Below are 19798 nucleotides of genomic sequence, written 5' to 3' on the forward strand. Positions count from 1 at the left end.
TCCAAAAACTACTCCTCAAGCTCAAAAGCAGTACATTTCCAGGTGGCCTGGCTGACTGACAGACTGGGAGCTCAAGCTGAAAGCCATCTGAGGAGCAGTGCTGGGAACAAGTAGGCATTGACAGGGAAGGCAAATCCAACCCTTCAGCAACAACATGGCCTAAGGTCTTAATAAAGTGCCACATAGTGAGAAGAGCCATGTAAAATCCTCGTGCTCAGAATATGAGTATTTGCATTTATAAACAAGGTACAGCACTGCAGCTGTACTTAATTTAGTGGGGGGGTCTCATGTGACTGAGAACAGGTCACAGGTTGGGAAGGTGGTGTTGCCAATGGAGTAATAAAATCAGAGGCTACAGTCCTGTGACTCCCTTGTGATTTCATGTCAGTAACCAGGTCTCAGAGACCTCTTTAACATTAGTAGTTCATTATTTTTTAATGATGGCTTGTTTTCCTTTTTCCCTCTGAAACACTTAATGCTCTCAGGAAGCGTCTGTTGGTGAATCAGACAAAAAGCCTCAAAAGTGCAGATCAAACTTCAGTGATCTAAGAGAGCAGATTTTTAAAACTGTGTTCTCTGACAGTTCTTCACATCACATGCAGATTATGTACTGGATGCAGATTTCATCCAAACCTTACTGTGAGCAATCAGTTTTATTCTGCAGTTCTTCAGCATTAGCACGAGCAGTCACAAGTGAATATCCATCCCTGGAAAGAAATGTTTAAAACATTAAAGGTGGGAAGGGTAATGGCTCTAGTTAGTTTAAAACAGACAAACAAAAGAACTTTATTTTTATCAGCTCCAATCTTAATCCAGAAATGGATTCAGAGATAATAAAATGGATAATCAAGTAAATACTGTGGTACCTTGGGCAAGATGCTGTAAAAAAAAAACATCTCCATCATAGACCATTAAAAAGCATCAGCTGTTAAACCTGCCAAATGTAGTAAGACCTGTGGGAAGAGTCCTGGATTCTTAAATCAGCACAGTTTGTGCCTCTGATTTCACCTTCATGGAGTCTCCTGGTTCCACACCTTTGGTGTAGGCCTTTTCCTGCACTGTAATCCCTTGCAGCTTTCTCCAGGTTCAGAATAATCACTTGCACATCTTATTCTCAAGCATCTTTTGGCATCTCTGATTACTGGTGAAGAAAGAAGGGGCTTTTTGGTGGGTTTGTTTGTATTTCTTTTTCTTTTAAATGAAAGTTGAACTGGTCCTCCCACACAGTCCAGGAGAGAGTTGAGGCCCTGAGTTTTGATTTCTCTTGGCCATGCATGGAAACAGGCATGAAACCAATCACAGAGACTGGAGAGAACCTTTAGAAATATGTTAACTCACAGTGCTCCTTTGCAGACACTTATCATTGCATTTTATCTCATTTCAGATCCTCCCTGACAAGCCTAACAGTATTCAGTTGTCATTAATAAGGCCAATATGAGGTGCAGCAACACAAAAGTGGATGCTAGAATGGGATTTTCAACAGACTGGGGGACGATAGACTTCTCCCATCTTTCCACAAACTTTGAATGCTTGTTTCTAGCAGCCCAAAGCATCAGTGTTGCCAAAAAACCCACCTCTGAAAATGTCAGCTGAAAACCACTATTTAGTGATATTCTTTGGTTCAACACAGAACTGTGGCCCTGGTCCAGCTCTTGGTCCCTTGGCCTAAGAGGTGCTGGTGGCTTCAGAAGGACAGCATATGACTGCAAATAAAGACATTATTTGTTCAATAATATAATCAAAATTGAAAAGTCAGGTTAGAAACAGAATAACACTAAGGAACAGCGATGACTGGACAGCTATTTGAAACAGCTCAGTGTGCTGGGAAGAGAGGGAGGGAGCAAGTAACTTCGAAAATCTGGATCTGATGATGAGAAACTCAAGGCCTGCATTTGCTTGCAAGTTGTCTGCTGTCCAGTTCTATAAGCTGCTGGGACATGAGGGATTTCTTGTTACTTCTAAAGATCTTTATCAGGGTTTTCTGCTGCAGGATATCATCCATGTATTAATTTCTGCAGTTTGGGGGGAATGTTTTATGAGCTGGCAAACAGACGGCAGCACTTCGGCAGCCTCTGTGTCTCTGTCTCCACATTAGTTAAGCATCCTCTGCCAGCCCTGCACTGTGAATGAGTTTCTGTGTCACCAACACAGCAATAAGGCAGAGCAGGGGGGAGAGGAGACGTCAGCTGGTGGTCCCAGCAGTGTCCCAGCACTCTCCCAGCTGTCAATAGCAGCATGGCAGCTGCCTTGAGATGAACAGCTGAAATGATAGGGCAGCATTTTTATAGGCTCTGCTAATGCTCCTTCTGACCTGTGAATGATTTTGCTTGTTTTCCCTGGCATGTGCTGAGCTTAACCCTCCAACCCAGAGCTGGAGGCAGAAAGCAACCTCTGTGCCGGATGATCCTGCTGGCACAGGGCAGTGGGGAGGAAAAGGAAGTTCAGAGAATTGTTAGAGGAGGGACTGTCAAACAGATTGTTCTGACCATGAATGTTTCTCCAGTGTGGACATTGCTATCTGAGCTAGGTGCCCTCAGCTCCCTTTGCTGTCAGCAACAGAAGCAGCAGTAACCTTCTCCCAAGGAATCTATCCAAAATAGATTGGATGAATTATGCTCTGGAGTACATGTTTCTTTCCCCAGTGACAAGGCCATTGCTGCAGGAAGGTGAAAGGCCTCAGATCCCACTCTTAAATATGGCTTCATTTATAATGCAGGCTTTTTATTTTTTGTCCAAAGGAAAGAAGAAACAAAGATTATACTTACCTGGCTCTTAACATCTGTAGACCACAAAATATTTTACTGAGAAAAATCATCAGTACCCTAACAGAGCAATAGAGGTATAGCATTGCCTGCATTTGTTTAGAAGAACTGGGTAAAGTCTGGACTATCCCACATTTCTAGTGTGGATTAAAAGCACAACTCTTTGTCCTGCTGTTCAAGAAGACTCCCTGACATCTGATCTGTCCTTTTGAAGGAAATGGGCCATCAGTTGGCTTCCCTACCCAAGGAGTATGGTCTAGGAACATATCAATTATTTTATGAAAATAATTTGTAAGAAAACAAAGCACACCCGGAATCACATTAAATAATCAGCATGTCCAAGTACATCTACCCTTTCCTTGAATGGCAGCAATATGAGCACTTGATCTGTGCAATAAACTGCACAGAGTGGAAAATAAAGCTAGGAGTGTTTTCCACTGAAGAAACTCCATCATTTTCTGAGAAGTCACTCCTGGTTTGTTCCTGTCTGAGACAGGAATTGCATCCACATGTAATCATGGTTTTAAGAGGTAATTTCAAAGGGCTGTAAGCCCTCTCTGTCTATCTTTTTTATTAAGAATGATGTTTTTTGGAGATCTTCCAATACTGAACACTCATGTAATTCAGTTATTGCTCCAAAAGTAATCCTGTTTATGATAATCATAGCAGGAGACCCGGGCTCTGCCTTCATGTGCACACCCATAACATCTGTGGTACTTGCTTGGATCAGTGTGCTGAATATGGTTTCATAGCTGTAGAATTTAGAGCTTACAGATCATTTTCTAAGCATTAAAATGATTTGGAGGGATTTGACGGGAGAGCTGGACCATCCTTTTACCCATGTAATAAATGTGTCACTGGCTCAGTCAGCACCCTTTTCCTGCTGATGGGACAGCCCTGAAAAGGGCTCTTTTATTTTTGTAGGATGAATGGGGGAAGCCACTTGGTGAGTAAGTAAGGAAAGCAGTTACTCTCAGATAAACAACAGGCTTGTGAGGGAAAAGCTGGCCCTGCTGACAGTCCGACAGTCTGTCTCTGAATTGCTCTTTGCTGCCTTCACTGATGTTTCTGGTTCTCCTTTCTCTCTTCATTATTAGGGCTGCACAATCGTCAGCTTCCTTGTGCCTCTTCTTTCTAAAAGATGTTTCAGCTCCAAAGATTCTGGCTGTCTTTCTAAAAGAGGTTCTGTCCTCTCTGGCACAGGGGTGCAGTGGGGAAGGCAGCAATGAGAAGATGCAGTTATGTTAAGCCAAGCTGGTGAAACACTTTGCAGTCCTCCACAAAAGCCTCCGTGGGCATCTCTGAGCTGTTGTGGTGAGGTCATCTACCACATCATCCCACACTGCTGGGTATTGTAGCAATACAACTGGCTTCAGTTCTGCCTGGGGAAGGATTACCACATGGTGGACAACTGAAAGCCCCATTAGGAGATCCTGCTGGATCCAGAAAATGCAGAGAGGGAGGAATGCCAGTTCACAATGCCCTAAACCACATGCAGCATGATAGCATGGGATAGAAATGCGACACAGATGGAAGCTCATGCAAAGCCAGGTGCGGAGGACCCTAAGGGGGCATGAAGGTAGTTTAGGTTTCCTTCCTCTTTGTCTAACAAATTCTGTACAATATCTCCAGGGGACTCAACAGATTCCCTGTCATTGGGAATCAAAAATAAAATACAAAATAAGGAGCAAGAAACTGGTTTGAAACCTGAGGACTTTGATGTTCTGTCATGCTAGTGTAGCAGAGCATGTCCTGTGTGCATTGCCCTGGATCCTTGGCTTACCCCTTGCCATGCTGTGACCTTGCTAGCACTGCTGATTGTATGCATCAAATAGATCTGCTGCCCATTCACTGGAGAAGAATGAGTGAAATGCTTTAAAAGTGAACTTACATGTGTCTCTCAATCTGTCATTTGGGTCATGCTAATCTCTCTTGGATGCTCCATCTCTACTGCTCATTGGTACACACTCAGAATTGTTGCCTGACACAGAAGCCCACTAGTGTGGAACAGCCTCCATGGTTCACCTTGGAACCCATGATTACATAGTTCTTGTCTTCCTAAAACATAAAATTATCTTAGTCTCCAAAGAGCTGTTGGAAATGGGCCCCAGCTCATGCCAGCTCCCAGTGCATAGCCAGGAGTTGCCTGGGGGAATGCAAGTTAGTATAACTCAAAAGTAAGCAAACACACATGAGTACTTTAAGAGTAAAGAAACTCAAATTTGAGTGCCCTGGAAATAACCCCTGTCACTGTTGTTATTGTTGCTTCTGTGTACACTAAAGAATTCAGCTCTCTGCTGAGAGAGATTGCTCCAGAGTACTTCCAATAGTGCACCTGCACTTATGCAGTGGCAGTGAGGAGGAATCTGTCAGTCTCAGGGCTATGACTGGCCACTAATTTCTGACAGTTCTGCCCATCTTTCAGAGGACATGATGGGCTTAAAAAGAAGTTACAGCAGTTAGGACAAAGCAGATCTTGAGCAGCTCCAACAGAAATGTGTTTGCCCTCAGTGTAGTATTGTGGGCATCATTTGTAGATAAGGAAAGGAATGCAGAAAGGGAAAAGTCTGTACAAGTAGATACTATGTTTGTGAGGGAAAAGGGTTCTTCCACTGACCCAACTCATAGAAAACCATTTTTATTCTCAGTCTGTGACTCCTCCTTAGTTTGCCCTGGTCTGCACCAAATCCCCTCATCTAATGGTTTTGTTTGGCACCTTTTGATTCCGTCAGTCAGTAGCTGTGTTAACAGAAGTATCTCTTCAGCTTTTGACAAGATTTTTAGTCATGACAATGCCATTATATAAAATATTCAATTTTTTTTTCTTTCCAGTGAGGATCGAGTCATTGAACATTACAAGAAATTAAATGGTCAGACAAGAGGTCAAGCGATTGTGAAGTAAGTAAAATCAGAATGATTTCTTTGTGACCTTTGTTTTATTAGGAAGTATTTCTACAGCACTGTAAATATAATATGTAACTATGCTTCCCATCTCATGCAATGCTTCATTTTAAGTATTTCTTGGCACAATAATTTATTTATCAGAGTTTTTTTCAGATCATCCTCTCAGCTTCTCAGGCGTGTTATTCTCTTCTGTGTTGTTTTGCAGTTACATGAGCATTGTAGAATCCCTCCCAACATATGGAGTGCATTATTACGCAGTAAAGGTACGTGCTACAAGAAGGGTCCTTCACTGAATTAAACTCTTGTTGGAGAGGGAGGGAGAGAGGCACAAACAGCCATCCTGCTCTCAGAATACAATACACTGCTGCTAAAGTCTCATTTCACTTCCTGAGGTAGGATAAACTTATTTCAGCTGTGTGTGCATGTTTAGTAAATACAGTTCCAAAGAGGAAAATCCTGTTCTTGGAGATAAAACTCTTGCAGTCCTATTGTGCTGGAGTGTTCAGCTCAGTCAGCAGCATGGCAATGCCAGTGAACCACCACCAAAGGGACAAGCCAGACACATCTCTGGCAGACAATCCTTTTTGTAGCTCCAGGAGGTCAGATCTTTCCCAGATGGCAGATCCATGAACGTGCATCTAGGGCCAGCCATGACCTGCACACTGCAGCTCCCCTGACATGAGATATGTAGATGGATAGAGATTGTACATCTTTTCAATGCCAGAAATATCTTGTACTCTAGAGATAGGTAACACATTTTCATCCCCAAACATCTCTCCACTTCTATATGGACTTCATGCAGCTATTCATGAAGTCCCTCATTTCTTTTGTCTAAAGATTTATCACCAAAATTTCCAGATTATTATTATTATTATTATTATTATTATTATTATTACTTCCCTGCCTGACCAGCTGCATAGATTTGTTACTTTTTTTAAGTAGAGAAATCAATAAACATAGAAAGAAAGCTAGAACCACATTCCCCAGAGCATATTTCCTCATTTATCACCCCTGAAGTTTTGATGTGTCATCATTATCTCTCTGCACAGATCATATGGTTTTTCATACATCTGTAATGTCTTGCACACATGGGGTACTATAAAAACTCAAGTATCTGACTGTACCTGTCTCAGGAGATGCATTTCTAGTCTATTCCTGCTAAGAGGATGTAATAATAAAGTTGTTATTATTATTTTGCAAAGAGCATTAGCCTCATCTTTTCTCAGAGGGCAGGATCTCTCCAGCACCCTTTGCATCCAGATCTCTTGGACTACTCTGGAGCAAGAAAAATCTAGTGGATTCAGTCCTGCAAAGACTTGAGAGCTATTCCAGTGAGCTCCCCATGGTCAATAAGCAGCAGTGAGCAGCAATGAGGCAGCAAATATTGCACATAATAGGGTTTGCTTCTGCCTGATATGGGGGTTTTGGTTTTGCTGTGTTTTACCTTGCCATTCTCTATCACATTAACAGAACAGATGTAATTTCATTGAGGACTTCAGCTCAGTAAATTGCAGAGACTGGGATCAGATATCAGCCATTACTCCATAAGGACATTTTATGGCACACTCAGACACAAAGCAGTTGGGTCCAAGCCTGTCAGACCTTATCACTTGGTAGCTCTCAGATCCCATTACTGCTGCATTTTCAAGACTAATGCTAAAATCCCTCCACATAATTCAAGTCAGCTGGGTGATTCACTTTCCTTCCTCTCCAGTATCTGAGTGTTCAGACTGAATAATTTACAGGGAAGAGAAAGAGGGTGCACCACTGAACAAGGGACCCATGTCAAACCTCCTCACGTCCCCAAGAGCATTTTGAGTAACTTGATCACATGTGATGTATTTTAAATTGTTCTATATGTCATAGCCAAAAGTGAAACAGATCTCTTCTAAACATTATGGAGCTTTGTGACTTGTGGGAACTTGGCAGGGGGAAATTTAACAACACCCATTCAAAGATACTACTTAGAAACAAATCTTCATCTTGAGCAACAACACAGGAAATCTCCAGCATTTCCCGATCATATTCAGTATGACTCCCTCTGTTTTCTCTTTCAGGACAAGCAGGGAATTCCATGGTGGTTAGGACTTAGCTACAAGGGGATTTTTCAATATGACTACCATGACAAAGTGAAACCAAGAAAGGTAAGTGTATACCTTTCTACCAAGGTCTGGGCTTGCCACACAAGCTTGTCATAGCTTGAGTCAAGGGTGTGATATACACCAAATGCTGGCATTGATTCATGTGATTTTTGAAGGATGTTCATTTTCTCCCAAACTTGTCTCAATGTCTGCAAAGAATTAATGGACTAAAGTAGCTCATAATTTATTAAAAGTTGTGGGGTTTGGAGGAAATAAGCGTCACTTAATCTTGCACTTTACATTTCTTTTTTGTGTGATTCATAAGATGTAGATGGGAACTCAAGGACTGATCCTCTTAGGTGTTGGAGACCTTCCATTCACTGGCAGTGGTGGATTGGGGGTGCTCAGCCAACCCTTGATACTGTATTGTCAAGCCATAAATTATCTGAGAGAAAAAGGGTTGAAGAGACAGGAAAACTGCTTCCATTTATTACAAAAAGAAAATTGCATTATTTTCTAAGGACCAGCATTACATTTGATAAGTAACAATTTTCCTAACTGAAGAGTTAATGTCAAGGTAGCAGGGAAAATTGACTTTCAACACATGCCTAAAAAAGAGGCATGGTAAGTTTTGATTCTTGAGCTCAGCCTATGAGGGGGACCGGTGTGTTTGGATTTTCCCACCTAGGGAGCCATCTAATATAAAAAACCTCATCCCTGAGCAGATGCCCTGCAGGTGGGAATGTACAGCCGGTTAGCAACAGTGTTGCACTGCAAACCTGTGGAAACATCGGGAGGCAAGGCTCAGGCTGGCTTCAGGCTGCAGAACTGCATGATTTGGATCAATTGGGCAGCTCTTCTGTGGATGCAAAAGCTTCCACAGTGAATTAATGTACTGTATTTCTCTTTGCATTGTCTCTATACCAATTCTTCTTTCACCTTCTCTGGTCACATTCAAGTTGGACACTGCTTGGTACTCACAGAGAGCATCTTCTATTAAAATGGACTAGAATTAAGGTTTTGGTGGAAAACTGAACTGCTAAGAAGGCAGCAAGAGACAATAGGTTCATCAATTAGCCTTTTATTCACTGAAGGCTATTAATGGCACTTTTATTCATTAAAAGAAAGGACGAGGAGAGTAAGGAGGTCTTCAAAAAGACTAAAAGACACATCTATTTGGGATCAATCATTGCCTGCAGGGCAAGCCATCCCCACACATGGTAGTTTAAAACATGCCTAGGCTAGGTGTTTGCACCCACATATCTCCAGTAGTGCCAACCCCCCAGGGAAGACATGTACTTAAAAGATGCCTTCAGAAGTCAGTCTTAGGAACACAGACATTTCTTTGGAAGAAATTAGTGCCCTGCCATGACAGGACTCAGCCTTTCACACATTATAGCAGTTACTGTCAGCCCTCTTGGGATGAGAGGGTCGGTAGAGAGCATCAGAAGGAAGGAGAGGAGAGATGAGGTGCTCTGACTGCATTAAAGGAGACACATTTCCACCAGAAGGGTCAAGCCTCTTTTCTCAGCTTCTCTACTTTCTCCTCTCAGCTGTTCAGGGTGATCTATTCTGTAGCTTTGTTTCTGGAGCTTGATAAAATCTTTGCCAGCCTCTCTGTGTCCCCACTAGTCTACCTCTAGCACTCACACTGCACCTCAAATCAGGGGCTTTAGGCACCTCTGATCCTTTTTCTGCAAGTGTAACCCTAAAAAAATAAGGTGCTGATTTTCTCTTTATTGGGAATTAGTTTTTTTGGTCTCAGCAAATCATGTGTGAAATCCAGCAGACCCAAAACAATGGTGCTGCTTTATGTATAAACCACTAAGAGCTGTGGCAGAAGTGGTCATTTATCTGTGAGAGAAGGTTGGGTGGGAAGGGACAGCAGGAATTTCCGGGCTTGGATCTGTCCATTGCCACAATCCAGAGACCACAACAGTAAAAAGCCAGCCTAGATGAGCATTTCTCTGCTACATGATGCTTGCAAACCCCATCTGTTGGCAGAACTGTTCCAAAATGAGCAGCCTGAATCAGGGATGGGACATGGACAGAGTGGCTGAGTCTTCATTATTTCTCCATGGAGTGATTTTACCTTCTGTGGAGCAAGTAAAAAGACTTCTTACCCTACACAGGTGGTAAAACCCCTCTGGCAAAAGCAGATCAACTGCCTCAGCAAGGCGTAGTGTTTAATCCTCTTGCTAATTAGATTGTAAAATTGCACTCAATAACCTTGGTATCTGGAAGCAGCCTGCCACAGTATCTGATTCATTTCACTGCTCCAGCATGCACTGTTTCAAGTCCTAGCTGTGCAAATGGGAGGGGTAGGTAAACCTTACTGAACTTTCTGCAAGGTAAAATTAGTGGGGGAGGGGGAAAGAGATTGTGGTGTTTCTGATCTTTAATATTTTGTTCCTGCACTCTGCCGATGCCAAAAACAAATTGAAAACTTACAATGGTAAAATAAATCTTCCTGGAAAAAAACACAAGCAGTTGAAATCAAGACATTAATATTAAGCACATATAAAAACCTTGCTTGTCGTGTGAGGGAGATTGCAATGTTTTCCTATATGTCATCCTAGTTAGATTTCCATGTTTCTTGTGCTTGTGAGTAAAACTGTAACACACACTGAGCAGCTGAACCTATCTCGGGTGATCCCATTAGCAGTCACTCAAAACCATGATTTCATTAAATTGCTGGAGTAAATCAGCCATGTGGCTCTAGAAAACTAACCAGGTTTGTCAGCAAGTTAGCTGAGACTGGAGAGAAGAATTGAGGCTGACGCAGGGCCAGAACCTCATCCTGCTTGCACTGTTCTCTCACTCAGGCATCAAGTTCTCCAGCATTACTGGGGATGCAGCTGGGATGGGTATCTGGCACCTAGTCCTGGGTGGTTCAGGTGGGAATGCAGGGCTATTAAACTGGAATGCAGTTGTACCTAGACAGCAGAGACTAATGTGTCTCTGTATTTCTATTTTTATGTTCCTTCCTGCCTGTGCCTGAATTTTGTGGAAGCCCTGAATCTACCCAAAGCCATCATTTTGAGGGTCATCCTTTTTCTTTTGTCTGTTGAGGGATAGCTCTCAGACTCAGCGAGCCCTGTCAAAGGCTTCCTCTTGAATGTTGCCTGTTCTAGTGCAAATTTGGTCCCTATGAGCTAGCTGTTCATTTTTGGGTATGAAATAATTGCAAAAAGTTTTGGTATACTACACAAAATCCAACACTCCAGCTGAACAAGAAGAGGGAGTATCAAGTGTGGAAAGATGGCTGCTGTCCTGCCAACCATATATTGAGGCATTCTGGAAGTTTTCAGAACCAGTGTCATTTGTGTAGAGGCAGCTCACAGCTTCCAGGGTGGACAGAATCCATTTCCTCTATGTTAAACTTAGCTTTTGCAAACGCTTTCTTGTGAAAAGACCAAACCCATAATTTTCAGGGAAGGGTCATTAGAGGGTTTTCTGCTTGAATTTCAGAGCAACTGGAAAGAAAGCCAAAGCACTGCAGCAGCCCCATGTGAGCATTTGTCTGTGAGTTGCGTGTGTCCATTTTGACCAGCACACAGGGATGTGACTCCACTCCATCCCCAGAGACCTGTACACACAGAGCCACGGTGTAGCCTGGAGCTGTGTGATCTGCACACCCAAGTAGTAGCACTAGGCATATCTTTGTTGTTCTAGTGAGATATTCCCACTGATCTAAGAGCCCAAAGGCATTTTTTTAGTGCACACAGTTTAATAGTTAGTAAACAATTAACTCCGAGCTGAAGAGTGAATGATTAACAAAGTCAGCCAAAGGACTTCCATATGGCAGATAAAAAAGACAGAGAAAATGCCTAACTTATCACCAAAAATAAAATTACCTTAAAGGAGAGTCTAATAATGTTTAGTTGCTTTGTAAGAGATACATCTATATAGTGTTATCTCATTTTCTTCAATAGAAAGCTAGTGGTAATGAGACCTAAAGTGTGCCTTTTTTCTCAGACTCATAAACATTATCTCTGCTTACATTATCTGGTTACTGAAGAGAACCCAAAGGGAATAAAGGTTTTTAGAAATAAGATAAAATGCCAGGCATCACAAAATTCAGCCATAAATGTAACTTGACTAAAAATTTCCTTGTGACAGCCACCAGTTTCAGCCAATTTTTCTCAGCATTATCCTTTCTCTGAGAGTAAATGAAGCATGCTCTGAGAATGTTCTGTCAGTTGTCATAAAGTCTCCACAGCAGTCTTTGGGTTCTCATGACAAAGAATTTAATTTTTGGTTTGCAGTGTCGTCATGAATCCAAAGCAAAAGTAACAGATTGCCTTCCTGTTTAAACATACAAAAATAAGAGGCGAGTTGGATCCATCCTACCAAGCAATGCAGAGCACAAGTAAATTCAGTAGCTTTAAGTGTCTGATCAGAGAAAAATCACCTGCTTGTCAAAAGCATGAGCAAAGTAATCAGCACGTTAATTGTGTCCAGAAAGTGAAAGATTGCTGTCCAGTTCCACTTGGTCTTTCCCAAACAACAAGAGATAGAGTGAACTTTCCCAATTCCAGAGGCAAAATGAGATATTTACACAGGAGGAGCAATAGCCTAATTAAGAGCTGCTTTATTGCAGAACAAATAGATCCTCTCTGCTTTAGGGCATAATGAAGCGTTGTCAAGTCAGTAATTGCATTGATGGAGTGGTTAAACTTGTGCTTCCTGTGGTGAAGGAATGACAGACCAGTAACTTAAAAAAACATAAGGTAAGGATTGATGTGAAATGTACAGAAAGTAGTGAATGATGGGGAGAAGGAAGCTGACAAATTGCTCTCTGTCCTAACACCAGGAGAGTCAAAAAGGCAAAAGAAACATGAAATTCAAATTAGTTACAGGGAACCCAATTCACTCGCAAAGCTTGCCACATGATACAATAGAGGCCGAGAGTTCAGAAGGATTGAAGATAGCTCTGAAAGTGTGACCTTCCATCCAGGGTTTTAACATTGAGTTGGCTATTTTCAGAGGATTTTGGGAGGGGTTATAAATCCTCATGTTCAGGGAGGGTGTTTGATTTGACACCAGGCTGGTTTCTGTTGTCAGAGGTATGAAGCATGTCTCACTCCTCTCACTGGCATGCTGCTAAGCCACAGGGTGTATTCAGGGCTGGACTTTCTTTAGGGCATCCAGAATCAAGTGAGGTCAGAAAATGTATTGGACTCATGCTTCATTGGGCTTCTCATCATTTCCTAGGATCTTTGCAAACACCTTTGCATTGCAGACAGGGATAGAAGATTTCAAACTTACAAATGATAAAAAACGAGCAGAAACCATTTCCAGGAAATAGTGGTTAAAAGCTCAGGGAGTCTCTGTGGCATTGCTGTAATAAATTATTCACTGTGATTAGCAGGCTGTTAAGGACTACCTGCTGACTCCTTCTGCTCTGCGTTTTCATTTCTCTTCCCGTTGCTGATCCTTCGTGCTTCTTGGGTTATGGACTTGGCTGTAAACTGAACCAGTCTTCAGGTCACAGTGGGTTCAACTCAATTTATAGTGCAGAAATTCAGTCTTGGTTTAGTATTTGGAAATGAGGAGCATGGAAGGAGGAAGACATACAAAGTGAGGTTCCTTACCACACTGTTTCTTCTCATAGAGAGATGTTACTCACCCAGTTTCTGTCCTTAAAACATAAAACCCTGACCTGCAACCACTGAAGAGCAGACACAGTTTAAAACCTTCCCCTGCTGAAATGCCCTATTCCATCCCTGTTAGACAGGAGACCATGTTCTCACCAGCACCTTTTTTTCTGCCATTTGCCCTTGGTTTGGGGTTGCTACCATCCAGCACCAGGCACTTCTCCTTTCAGCACGCACTACTCCCTGCCTTGCCACTGTGCCAAAGAGCTGCCAAATACACTGGGAGCTGAATAAATTACATCAAAGCACACTGGGATGGAAAGCAGGATTATGCCCCTGACACCGAGAACTTCCACAGGATTTGGCTGGACATGCCAATGGGCTGTGATTCAGTGAACATTTCTTTTGGCAGCAGTATCAGCTGAAGTGGCCTTAGCGCTCTCCTCCCCCATCACAATCCTGCCCCCACTGCTCACTTCCTCCCCTGGGCCCCTTCCTCAGCCATCCTGGTATAGTTGTCCAGTTGGGAAGGAAACTGCTCCAGGGAAGGGATCAGACTGGCTCAGCACCACCCAGCCATAAAAAGTGGTCACTCTTAACCTCGATCAGTTCCCAATCCCATTCACCATCTGACCCACAATCAGAATCCTACAGCAAAGCTGTAGGAGCTAGATATGGATACAGTCTACATAAATCACTGCAGCCAGAGAAAGAAACAGTCATTAACCTATACAGTAACTTCGTGGAGCGAGACAAGAGCTTCACAGCTCAGAACAAGTTGGAAGGAGTTCAACTGCATGGAATTTGTCATGGTTGAACCAGGATGAATTAACAGTTAGGTATAAGGTCATCATCACCACTTTTTCCTCCACATAAAAGCTGGTAATAATTTGCTTCAATCTCCCAAAGAGGGCAGATTTCAGACAGGTGAGTAGATTATCTAGGTAAATGAACTTTTTAGAATCATACAATTAGTCATGCTGAGTTTCCATTATGTAGGTAAATAAGTCGTTTTATCAACTACAATGCTTGCAAACATTAATACACAGTCTAAGGCACTGCTGCTCTATAAAGAAGCCAGCACTATTCTGGTGTTTAGTGTGCTGTGGTGATACCATTAGACATACAGTTCCCAGGGTTTTCTGTGAGAATTTTCTGTGAGAATTCAGAAAGGCTAGAGCATGATGTCCCATCCCATCTTGCCAAGTCAAGCCCATGGCTACCATTAAATATGGGAGTAGTCCCATCAAAATAAAACTCCCTTCTCTAAGTCCTTTGTCGTATTCAGGTCTTAAAGAGTAATTCTGTGTAAAAGCAGCAGCCAAGTCTTAAATGATTCTGCAGCACACAGCAGGAACTTCAACAAGATGCAAAGACAAATCACTCTGCCAGCACAAAGTGAAACAAATTGGACCTCAGAGCCCTGGAGTTAGGGTGGAGATCTGGAGAGAGATTGAAACCTCCTTGAGCACTTAGGCTTGGCTCTGAAGTAGTAGCAGGCTCAGGCTCCTTCACACCCCACCCTGCTCAGATGCTGTCTCAGAATGGGCATCCTTTATCTAATACATGGTATCTTGTGCCAGAAAGGAGAGCTCTTCCATGCAGAAAGATCCAGTCACTTTGATATCTTTTCAGAGAATAAAAGGGAGAAAGTTTAACTTAAACCATTCAGGAAAAAAGGTTCTTTGTAGACCTATTGATTTAGACACACACAGCATAATGACAGCAATGCACAATCTAACAGCAGCTACCAGATATATATGTGCAGTGAAAGTGGATTTGGTTGTATTGAAAGTCAAGTCTGATCTCCCAGTCTGTGTATAGTTACAGACACAAATATCAAGTGGCATTATTTAGACAAATAATGCTTTGTCCAAATAGCAGCTCTTCCCTCTGTGATCTGATGCTCTGCTGTATCTCTGAGCCAATAAACCACTTTGAAATTTAATAGAGAATTGTGTTTCCATAATGGAAATGAATGAATGCAGAGTGGTTATTACATAGATCTAGAGACAATTTGTGTTTGCTCTAGCCAGAAATGTTTGCTGGGGTGGTGTGGTCCCACAAGAACAGCACACAGCAAAAGGGATCTCAAATTGGACCAGAAATTGTTTGTCTGTTTGGCAAAAAAAAAGAGGCCTGAAGCCTGAGGCGAAGAAGTAATTAGATAGTGAGCTGGGATTGCTGACAGACCACTGAAAGTTCTACTTAGCCAAGCCATTTTCTCATTCCACGAGGGAAGGGAGGACGGCAAGCCTCTGGGAAAATCATTGGTAGGGCTTTACCCACATCATATCACACTAGAGACTTTTTTTTTTTTTTTTTTTTTTTTTTTTTTTTTTTTTTTTTCTTGTTTTGAGAAGAGAAAGAAAATGAAATACCCCAAACTAATACAAATGAGGGAATGAATGGAAGTGTGGCAGGATGGAGGACTAAGTTACGGCACAGCAGCATCCCCATTTCATGACCCAGGGGCACCCTCAGCAGTGGGTCACACTAATTCACAGGTGACAGCCCACAGAAATCTCTTGGTAAATCTGCCCCTGAAACAAGAGCCCATTTGTTTGAGTTAACATGGTGCTGTTCTGCCTGAACCAAGTCCTTCCTCCTTCACTCTAACTAGTTTGACAGAGGTATGATTGATGGGAACAGGGTTGGCTTGAGGCAGAACACAAATCCATGCCCGGAAACCATGGTCCCACTGAAATCACTGGGACAAAACTGCCATTGACTGCTCTGGAGCTGTGATTTCCATAGTGTTTAAGGCCAAAAAGGGACCGCTCACAACCTCCACCCTGACCTCCTGCATAACTCAGCTTTTAGAATTTTGCTTGCTGGTTTGTTCAGTGGAGGAAATTACATTTCCAAGGAGGAATTTTTTTTTGTTATGTTTGTTTTGTCTTTAAACTGCAGGACAAAAGACTTGGGAGTTTGTAGCTTCAGTCATGCAAGCTGTGTGAAAATACTGTCATTGTTTTAGTTCATTCTTTAGTACTAGTTTTAGTATTGGGATGTCATCCAGTGCTGGCTCTTGCCCACAGCATAGGCAAGGGAAGGGGTTGCATTGGGGCTGTTAGAAATGTTCCACATTATTTCTCTGCCTTTCCTAGAAGCCATTCAGAGCATTTAGTCCTGGTGACAGTCCATGCATTTGGAAGGATGATTGTTCCTTCTGCATAGTGTGATTTAACAAGGCATTAATCATCTAGGAAGCAGCAAGACTTGAAGGACTGGGAGATGCCATATAGGTCAGCAAGTCCAACAGCAATTACAGTTGGTCATTTATTAGATCTTAAGAACCAAAGAAAAATATGGGTCATAAAGGCCTCTGGAGGTCTGTAGTCCAAACTCCTGCTAAAAGTTGGGCCACCTTCACAGTTTGATCTGGTTACTCATGGCCCAGTTTTTGACCACCTGCACTGATTGTTTTGGGACTTGGGGTTTTAATTTATGTATCTTCTAATAACTTCCCTTGTTGCAACCCTGCAGCCTGTGTCTGTTGCCTCTTATACTTTCACTGCGACCTCTGAGCAAAGTCTGTCTCCATCTTCTTTGTAAATTTCCTTTGGGTCATAAAACAGAGTAAACAGCAGGTAGATCCTCTGTAGATTTCTGCAGGTGGTTTGATTCTGAACAGCCACCAAGCATGCTATCTGGAACCCTTGAGAGTGTGTGCATTCAGCCTGTGCCTCATCTCAGGTGATTCAGCACACAGAAAAGAGAAAGAAAATGAGACTCTGGACATTTGTACTTGGTTCTTAAGAGACCAAATGCAAAATGGTTCACACTGTATTCCCACAGCGTGACCAGCCGTAGCTCACATGCCCCAGTTCAGTGCTGAGTCTGGCTCTTCTGGGCACAGCAGGCAGAAAACAGTATCAGGGACCCCATACTCCAACCTCAGAATTTGGAATTATTCCAAAAAGTACCATTTGGACATGTTTCTCTAGGTACCATAGTCCAGACAGCACTGTGCTACAACCTCCAGGCTTGCCTTCAGCAAACCCTCTGTCCTGTACCTGAGCTAAAGGGCAGCACAGGAGCAAACCTCATTACTGCCAGGGGTTCCCAAATAAATGGCACAGTACTTCCACTGAATACTCAAGCAAGGCTCCCTGACCACAAAGGGACAGAACACAGCCCAGTGCCTAACTCAGGTCCCCACACCTCTCCAAAAGTCCAGATCACCCAGGCCATGAGTGACCAGGCCAGAAGCAATCCCTGATATTTCATTCACAAAAGACATTCTCTTCTTTATGAGGAACCTCTAGCATTTTTTCAAATATTCTGATGCTTACCCTACCTCCTGGCATGTGCAAACTCCACAGTAACAGCCTCATGGTCAATAAAAATGGTAAAAAATCCTTCAGACTCACATGGCTGAAATGGATGCAGATCCCTGGGCCTCCTCTCCTCCAGGCTCAGCTTAATTAAGGAGCAGCCAGCAAACCACAAGTGTGCTCACAAAAGAAACTTACATCTGAAGGGTTTTGACTGCTGCTCTTTGTAACTAGTCACAAACATCTGGTGCCTGGCAAGCTTGCCAGCCTCTTGGAAGGGGTTTCCAGTGAGAAAATTCATGGAGCTTGCACCTGAATTCTCTGCAGCACACCATGCAGCACTCAGATCTCTCTCCTGGCTCCTCTTCTAAGCTGCCAGCTTCATACAAGCCATTTCTGGCACTGTTTTCCCCATCATGCCTCCTCACCCACCCCAACACATTTTTAACAGTGCATGTGGTCTGATGGGGAACAGTTAGTCCCTTGAATGCTCACAAGTTGATAAGCAGTTTTTCAAATTCAAGTGATAATGTCAGTTCCAGTTTTATTGGCATGATGAAACAGAGATCACAGTGGGGACAGGCCCCTTGGAGGAGGAGGGAATAAGGGTAATTCTTTTCTCCTCTTCCACTAGCCCCTTTCAAATGCACGTGTGAGTGTGCAGCTGTGCTCAAAACCCAGTCTCATGGACACTTCCTTAAGTATCTGCTGAAGATTAAATCATCTCATGTGCAGCCTGCAATGATGGCCACTACCAAAAATTGCTCCCATCTGAAAGCTGCCCAGCACTGCATGATCCAAAACGAGCTGCTGACCTCAGAAGAGAACTCAGCAGGCAAACCACCACATCACAGGCTTGGCCCTCTGCAGCACCACTAATTGTCCCCTTGTCTGTGGGCACTCACTGAAGGCAGATACTCAAGGGCAGGGGAACTGTGCTGTAAGCTTGTGTTAAGATTGACTTTCTCCTAAGCCCCATTTCCAGTGTGTTTGAGATGCTGTCTCAGTCCCTGCTGAGGTACTCTTTGTATGAGTCACTGCACCTCTGATACAATCCCAGTAAAACCAATACAAATTGTCCCACCGACATGTGCAGACATTGTATTTGACCCTGAAAATTAACCAAAGACAATCATAACCCAAAACCAGACCCAACCTCAGTGCAGGGGGAGGCAAACCTGCATGGATGCTTTGACTCAAACCAGCCCCAAAACCAGCATGCATCTGTTGTCACTGCACTTCCACAAGATCCTGTTGAAATTATGACCAGCTCCCTGCTGGGGCTCTATTCCCCAGTGAAGCTGCAAGCACCAGCGTGGTAAAAGAATCTTGATGGGTAAAAATTATGCTTCCATTTAGGAAGACCTACTAATGGCACCTTCTGCATCTGTCACTGCATTAACAACATCAATTTGAGACTGTACATAAGGCAGACAACTGGTGAAGGGAACAGCTTGCTTACATTAGGAGGTCTGGCTGAAGGGGCACCTTTGGCTTTGTTTCTCTGGGGGGATTGTGATCAGCTAACAGGAAAGTGGATACTTTCTTGTGGGTATTTACATTTTTGCAGATTGGATTCCTTTTGTATAGGAAGGGGGAGGCCTCTCAGATCAATGTGGGGAAAAGGAGTGGGACATTGTAGAATACTTGGGAAGCAAATGGAGCACAATTACAGCAACGGTAAAATGCACGTGTACGTTTGGGAGAGCAGAGATATGGAAAAAAAGACAAACTTAGGTTGTGGGGTAACTTTCACCCCCTCCCTCCCAAGAGTCTGGATTTGCCTCCTTCTGCCAAAGAAAACAACAAAACTAAATATAAAAACGCAGCAATCTGGGGAGCTGCTCCAGTGCCCAAAACGTAGGTGTCTAATGCTGTTTTAGGCACTGCTGGTGATCCAAGAAATCTGTGTGGGGCTGGCAGATACAGCACCAGACCTATGTCAGGCTCCCTCCCACGCAGGGGTCAGGCAGGGAACCCTGGGGCATGGAAAAGGGCACTCCATGCCTACATTTGGGCATCTGAACAGCTTCCCCAGAGCCCTGTGTGTTTGGACAGTTGGAGCTAATCATCGAAGAGAAACGAGAAACAGAGCTTCCCTTAGCAAACAGCACTATGAGATTTGGTAGCAGAGAGGGTAACATAGGAAAGGATCCGAGCACAGGGGACAG

At 43.1% G+C, this 19798-nt stretch overlaps 1 protein-coding gene across 1 annotated transcript in view; it reads left to right on the forward strand.

The window, feature by feature from the left end:
- Positions 1-19798, forward strand: part of FRMD4A (FERM domain containing 4A) — a 174414-nt gene that overhangs the window by 113212 nt on the left and 41404 nt on the right. The window contains exons 9-11 of the mRNA XM_056516370.1: positions 5595-5660; positions 5872-5929; positions 7724-7810. Of these exons, the coding sequence (XP_056372345.1) occupies positions 5595-5660; positions 5872-5929; positions 7724-7810 (211 nt within the window). The remainder of the gene's footprint in view (positions 1-5594; positions 5661-5871; positions 5930-7723; positions 7811-19798) is intronic.

This window comes from Oenanthe melanoleuca, chromosome 1A (assembly GCF_029582105.1).
Source record: "Oenanthe melanoleuca isolate GR-GAL-2019-014 chromosome 1A, OMel1.0, whole genome shotgun sequence".
Classification (NCBI taxonomy): domain Eukaryota; kingdom Metazoa; phylum Chordata; class Aves; order Passeriformes; family Muscicapidae; genus Oenanthe; species Oenanthe melanoleuca.